General features: G+C 35.7%; 1 protein-coding gene across 1 annotated transcript; it reads right to left on the bottom strand.

The window, feature by feature from the left end:
- Window positions 1-5070: 5070 nt before the first annotated feature.
- Window positions 5071-6030, bottom strand: LOC113835306 (olfactory receptor 145-like). The gene has a single exon (XM_027412254.1). It carries the CDS (start codon window positions 6001-6003, stop codon window positions 5071-5073), a length of 933 nt encoding a protein of 310 aa, XP_027268055.1. The 5' UTR covers window positions 6004-6030.
- Window positions 6031-7822: the final 1792 nt, after the last annotated feature.

The raw sequence follows: 7822 nt of genomic DNA, 5'->3' as shown, positions 1-7822 counted from the left end.
TGTGACTATTCTCTAGTTTCTTCATGTGGGTATGTTGTGTCTTCATTTTCATTGAATTCTAGGAAGTCTTAATTTCTTTATTTCTTTGCTAACCCAGGAATGGTGGAATTGCACATTGTTGAATTACCATGAATTGGTAGGTTTTCTTCGTTTTGTGTTGTTTTTGAATTCTAAATTTAAAGCATAGTGGTCTGATAAGACACAGGGGGTTATTCCAATTTTTTGTACCTGTTGTGATTTTCTATGTTGCTGAGTACGTGGTTGATTTTAGAGAAGGTTCCATGTGATGCTGAAAAGAAAGTATATTCTTTTGTGTTTGGATGGAAAGTTCTATAGATGTCTGTTAATCCCAATTGGGTCATAACTTCTGTCAGTTTCTTTTTCTCTTTGTTAAGTTTCTCTCTGGTGGTCTTGTCCAGTGGTGAGAGTGGTGTCTTAAAATATCCCACTACGACTGTGTGAGGTCTTAATTGTAATTTGGGTTTTAATAATGTTTCTTTTACAAATGTTGTTGCCTTTGTATTTGGGGCATAGATGTTTAGAATTGAGACTTCTTCCTGTTGGAATTTTCCTGTGATGAATATGAAATGACATTCTTCATGTCTTTTGATTGATTTTAGTTTGAAGTCTAATTTGTTGGATAATACAATAGCTACCCCAGATTGTTTCTTGGGTCCATTTGATTAGAATATCTTATCGCAATCCTTTATTCTGAGGTAATGTCTCTCTTTGAATTTGAGTTGTGTTTCTTGTATGCAGCAGAAGGATGGATTTAGTCTTTATATCCACTGTTAGCCTGTGTCTTTTTATAGGCAAGTTAAGACCATTAATATTGAGGGAAATTAAGGACCATTGAGTACTCATTCTTGTTTGTTTTTTATTTGGGGTGAGAGTGGTATTGTATGTGGATTTACCCTGATTTTTCTTTTGGGTTTTGTTAAAGTGGAATTATCAATTGCCTATGTTTTTTGTGAGTGTAGTTAATTTCCGTAGTTTGGAATTTTCCTTCCAGTACTTTCTGTAGGGATAGATTAGGGGTTACATATTGCTTAAGTCTGGTTTTGTCATGGAATATCTTGTTTTCTCCATGTATAGTGATTGAAAGCTTTGCTGGTTATAGTAGTCTGGGCTGGCATCCTGGTCTCTTAGAGTTGGTAGAATATCTATCCAGGTCCTTCTCTCTTTCATAGTTTCCATGGAGAAGTCCGGTGTAATCTGATAGGTTTGCCACTATATGTTACTTGGCCTTTTTCCTTTTCTGCTCTTAATATTCTTTCTTTATTCTGTATGTTTGTTGTTTTAATTATTATGTGACAAGTGGACTTTCTTTTGTGGTCCACTCTATTTGGCTTTCTGTAGGCTTCTTGTACTTTCGTTGACATGTCCTTCTTTAGGTTGGGAAAGTTTTCTTCTATGATACTGTTGAATATGCTTTCTGCACCTTTGAGTTGGAGTTCTTCACCTTCTTCTATACCTATTATCCTTAGGTTTGGTCTTTTCACAGTGTCCCATATTTCCTGGATATTTTGTGTTAAGGATTTGTTGGACTTAATATTTTCTTTGCTTGATGAATCTATTTCCTCTAGTTTAACTTCAACATCTGAGATTCTCTCTTCCATCTCTTGTATTCTGTTGGTTATACTTGCATCTGTGGTTTCTGATTCTTTAATCAGCTTTTCCACTTCCAGCATTCCCTCAGTTTGTGTTTTCTTTATTGTCTCTATTTCAGTTTTCAAGTCATGAACTTCCTGATTTGTTTCCTTCAGCTGTTTCACTCTATTTTCTTGGGTTTCCTTAAAAAATTTTTGGATTTCTTGTATCTTTTGGTTTGTCTTTTCTTCCATTTCTCTGAAAGATTTTCTCATTTCCTCTCTTAGGGTCTCTATTATCTGCATGAAGTTGTTTTTAAGGTTGTTCTCTTCTGCTTCATCTATTTTGGGATGTTCAGGTCTTGCTGGTGTAGAGTCTCTAGACTCTGGTGGCATCATATTTGTTTTTCTGTTGTTGGATGTGTTCTTATATTGTCCTCTTCCCATCTCTTCTTCCAGTGGGTACATGTGGTGTCTCTTCCTTTTCTGGTGTGTAGGGGTCCAAGGTTCTCTTCTGCTGGGTGCAAGAGGTTCCAATACTCTCATGGGTCTCAAGGTATATATAGGCGGTTCTGAGGCACTAGCTCTCCAGGTGGGTGGGAGTGGGACTAGCACAGAAATGTCAGCATACTCTGGCTCGATTGGTCCTCAAGGGTTGGGTAGAACTGCTTTCAGATCCCAGGACGGGAGTTCCCAGATTGGCCAGCCAGAAGTTGGGCCCAAGGAAGGGGCAGAAGCAACTCACCTCTGCCCTGAGTGGGGGCAGGAGTAGCCCAGTGATCACAGCAGACTCAGGTTTGCTTGGTCCTCAGGGGCTGAGTTGACCTGCCTGCAGACCCCAGGATGGGAGTTTAGGTCATTGGATTTTGTCAAAGTTCTTTTCTACATTTTATGAGATGATTATGTTTGTTTCTTTGGTGTTTTGTTTTGGTCTGCTTGCTCTTAGTTTGTCTGGTTTGTGTGGTTCATTATGATTATTGATTAATATGTATTGAAACATCCCTGAATATCTGAGATGAAGCCAACTTGATAATGTTGGGTAACTTTTCGATGTGTTCTTCAATTTGGTTTGAATTTATTTAATTGAGAATTTTTTTATCTATGTTCATGAAGAATACTGGTATATAATATTATATTTCCTTCAGTCTTTGTGTGATTTTTAGTATCAGTATAATAAAGTGACTATATAAAAAGAATTTGGAAATGTTCCTTCAATTTCTTCTTCATGCAATAATTTGAGGGGCCTTAGTATTAGATTTTCTTTGACTGGTAGAATTCTGCACTGAATTTGCTTGGTTCTAGGTTTTTTCAATTGGGAGTTTTTTAACTACCACTTCTATCTCAGAGTGAGTTACGGGACTTTTAGGCTGTTTATTTGCTGATAAGATATGGGAATCTAAATTGGTCTAGCCACTTATCATGGCAGCAAATATTAATAAAATTTTGTGTAACAATTTGGTAGTCCTGTAAATGGGTAGATATTGAGTTATTACCTGATATTGTAATTATACATAAATATACACTAAGGAGGTGAATGTATACAAACACAAAGATAATATTCTTCATATGACAATTTTCCCAAAGCATTAAGAGAAAATTCAGTCAAGTATGAATCATTTAATGAATGAATAAGCACATTTTCATATAGTCACATATAAGAATTTTATTCTTCCTTTAAAAAGTAATGCTGGCTTTAAAACAATAAGTTTTGAGAGAATGAACTTTGAAATGTTTTGCTATATGTACAGAGAAAACCCAACATGTATCATTTATCTTTATGCATTTTCCACAATAAGAAAATACATTGAAATAATATAAAAAGGAGCAAGATTTGTCTTACTCTAGGTTGGCAATTGATTGGAATAGAAGAATAAAATGTGACTTCAAATTAATCTAGAATGCATAGATTGGTGATGATAAACTCAGAAATCACAAAATGATAAAGTTTCAGACATTTGTATGTATCCTAAGTATACCAAAAGTCAGTTTGTAATTTGACTAATGGGGAAGGGAAATGAGGATCCTCTTTTCCTTACATCATAGCTAATATTTTCCTTCCTTCCTCCCTTCCTTCCTTCCTTCCAATCATCCTTCCTTCCCCCTTCCTTCCTTCCTTTCTTCCTTCTTTCCTTCCTTTTCTTTCTTCAGTTGTGGCCCAATTCCTTTAAGCTGTAATATTTTGGTCTCTTAAGAAAAGCCATTAACTTAAAAACACATATCTAACATCCACAGTTATTTACTTCTTACTTAATCAGCCTTGCTGCAGGAAGGGATGGGTGACATATTGAATTTTAAATGGCATCTCAAAAATAAACAAATAAAAGCCAAATTACTAGTGAAAAGCAAAATATAGAAATCACCACATGAAGCAAATATGGGAACAGTTTCAGTGACACTTCCTCCCCAAGTCAATTTTTAGGCAAACCTGACTCGATGGTAAGATTTAAATAAAAGACAAAAACAGGCATACATATTTCATCAGTCCAAAGCTATGGTCCTAACCATTGTTGTCTCAACAATAAATCTCTCCTGAAGGATCAGTCTTTCTTACAAATTGATCTGAAAGTTATTCATCTTTTTACATGAGAAGGGTTTCTCTTCTGGCAGACTAATTATCCTGAGTGCTTTGTCTTTTCTCCCAGCAGGAGATTCCTAGAGAAATAAACATTTACTTGGGTTTCTTCTTTCAATATTCTGATGGCCAAAGAGGTAGGCACAGGGGTCAGTTTGTGATGCATTCAATGGGTGGCCTGAAACTCATAATTCTTCTGTCTCTACCTCTTTAGCATTCCTATTTAGACAGGTTGGGTTTATTTCCATATAATCTTATCAAAGGTAAATTATAATTTTAATAAAACCCTCAGTTGGGACAATTTCAGCATAATTATATTTTCTTCACATCTTTTATATTGCCATTCACACAACAAAAAACAACAAAAAGATTATGAAATTCCCAAATGTGAAGTGCTACAGACTTGGCTCTCTGCTTTTGAAAAGAACTTAAATATATGATGTCAAACTTCTATCTAAATCAACACAATTGCTTCCTTGAACCTTTTAGAAGTCGAGGAATGAATGAAGCACTCTTTACCCCTGCAACAGTCAAAGTGCTTATAGCTTTATGTATCAATCACCAACATTTGAAATGATGTATTCAAGCCCCAGGGAGGGAGCAAAAAAGCACAGGTATGATGTAGGATTTATATCTTATTTCAGGTGTCAGATATGAGTGGTGTTCCACAAAGTCATTCTATCATCTTAGCTTTATTTTCAAAGTTGAAGAAGTATTTTATATTATAAAATATGTGTACAAGGAAAATTCATAAAACATACCTTAAAATGAAGAGCATGCAAACAATGTAAAATAAACTTAAGAACCCAATGTAGAAGAAATGTGACAAGGGAGCTGCATTCCAACATCACTAGGCACTGACAATGTCTCTGAGGGTTAACTACAGACAAAGATTACATTGAATTCTGATCAATATATTCTCCGATTCAGGGTTCTTCTCACTGCAACTTTAACATCTTTGTTCCTCAAGCTGTAGATTAAGGGATTCATCATGGGAACCACAATAGTATAAAAGATGGAAGAAATTTTCCCCTCAGCCATAGACCCAGCTGAGGAGGGCTGAAGATACATAAAGGTGCTTGATCCAAAAAACAGAGAAACAGCAAATAAATGGGAGCTGCAGGTACTGAAGGCTTTGTATTTGCTCTCAGTGGACCTCACCTGAAATATGGTGCAAAGAATGAAGCCATAGGAAGTAAGAATAATGGAGGTAGGAACAACAATGTCCTTTCCTACTACAATGAACAGCTCTATCTCATTGACATAGGTACTGGTGCAGGAAAGCTGCAGCAAAGGGAGGAGGTCACAGAAGTAGTGGTTGATGGTGTTTCCATCACAGAAGGTTAGTCGAAGCATACAACCAGTGTGGACCATGGCACCAAAAAGTCCCATTAAATATGAGCCAAGCATAAGTTTCAAGCATACCTTGGGGGACATGGAAATGTTATACAAGAGTGGATTACAGATAGCCATATAACGATCATAGGCCATTGCTGTCAGCATGTAACATTCAGAAATGCCAAAAAAGCAAAAAAAGTAGAGCTGGGTCATGCACCCCATGTAAGAGATAACATTCTTCTTCAGTAAGAAGTTCATCAGCATTTTGGGTGTTATCACTGAAGAATAACAGAGGTCTATAAGGGACAAGTTAAGGAGGAAAAAGTACATGGGGGTGTGAAGGTGAGAATTCAGCACAATTAGAGTGATCAAAGCCAAATTCCCTAATGTTGTCATCAGATATATTACTAGAAAGAGTAAGAAGAGGGGTACTTGGAGGCCAGGCTCTTCTGTTATCCCCAAGAGAATAAATTCAATCACCAGAGAGCCATTTGTCACAGCCATTGTTCTCCAAGAAAATCTGGAGAGACAAAAAAAAGCATAGTTATAGGAAAAAGTACAACTGACAACCTTCTCTGATAATCTTAAATAATATACTAGGAATACATTGACCCACTTGAAAACAGTGAATCCACATTTAATTTTAACATCTTATAGACTGGCATTCTTTCTTAGTAAATAAATATAATGCCTCCCTTTTAAATATAGCACTTTGGGAAACAAAGGCAGATAGATGTCTTTGAGTGTAAAGTCGGGTGTTTTACAGAGTTATATAATGACGCTCCCCCTCTATTCACACAGAAAAACACACGTGTAAATACACACACGATATCACAAGTATTCTACACACCTGGGCTAGGTATTCTCATTTTAACATGATGCTAGAGAATCAAGAGAAAATGTACAGTGGAATGGAATAGGACAGACATGGTCATCTCTCTTCTCATCCTTTATTTCATTATCCATTTGTGATACAGTGGGTAGGTAAGCAACTTAGATTGACCTTAATTTGTGCTCTGTGTAATGCCAATCATGACCATTTGTTTCCACACAACTCAAGAGAACCAGAATCTAAGAATAGTTACGATACTCAGGAACATTCATGATCTGGAGGAATTTTAGATCTGTAATGGATAAATAGGTTGTTAAATAAGACACTGTAACTTAAATGTCTACTGGTTCTCTGGATAGTATCAATTTTCCATTCTCAGACATTCTTCTTTGGATTTCAATTGAAAAATAAGCCTTTCCTAAACAGAAAGGGACACACATGGATCCTTTGACCACACTCAAGCTAAAGCTTCTGTGCAAACAGAAAAGACAACACACTCCAGGGAGAAATCCTGCATAACCTTCCCTGCATGTGAAATTTGCAATGCTCATATTCACATGAGGAGAAAGAAGGATGCTGGTTGTTGGAACCCTTGGGAGAGTAAAGCAGGTGAGGCCTGGCCAAGTTGAAGAATGCTCAATAAAGAAACAAAAAAGGTTCAATGATGGGCAAGTTAATATACTATAATTTTTAAATAATGTTGGCTTTAAAATTGCATTATGTTATCATTATATATACACATATCTATCTTCACAAAACACACAAATGTAAAAATGGTATATATGAATTAACTTCATTATTGGGTTATTTCAACAATGCATTTTTAATCAAATCACCAAGAATTATATGACATATATATTACTTGCAAATTAATAGCAATTCAACAAATATATTAAATAAAAGTTAAGATGTAAGTGTGAACAGACTTTAAAACATACCTATTTAGAAGAGAAAAAATGTGGAGTAATTGTCATTACTACTTACTCTTCTTGTCTTACAAAGCCAGGACCAGGTACTGAGTCTTTGATTGCTTTGATTCTATGAGAATGCTAAACAAAGTTATTTTCAGGTATCTCCCAATCAGCTTTCTTATTTATTGCCCACAGTTTGTAATACTAATTCTTAATCCAATAAAACAAAAACAAGAGGAAAACAAACCAATTTTCTTTTATCAGATCTGCCATTTGAATGTCTTGTTTGTTCTGGGTTTCAATTCACAATGTACTCAGAAAGTACATTGGGAACACTCTTATGTTCTTCCAAGGACCTAAAGACAGATATTAAGAAGGACTGAAGTGTTGACTTATATATGTTACACCAATATGTATTCTTAGTGCCTTAGAGATTCAATCAATGCCTGCCCTGGTCTTTTGGGAGTGTGTATCCTCAGTACTTAAGCCAAAATTTAACTCCCTTCTAATGACCATCTTCAAAAAAATTGTGTTTGTTTCTCTCATTCCACATTATCACTGTACAATTATGCAGAAGCTA

Source organism: Cricetulus griseus, chromosome 4 (genome assembly GCF_003668045.3).
Source record: "Cricetulus griseus strain 17A/GY chromosome 4, alternate assembly CriGri-PICRH-1.0, whole genome shotgun sequence".
Classification (NCBI taxonomy): domain Eukaryota; kingdom Metazoa; phylum Chordata; class Mammalia; order Rodentia; family Cricetidae; genus Cricetulus; species Cricetulus griseus.
This window is presented reverse-complemented; position numbering and strand designations above follow the sequence as displayed.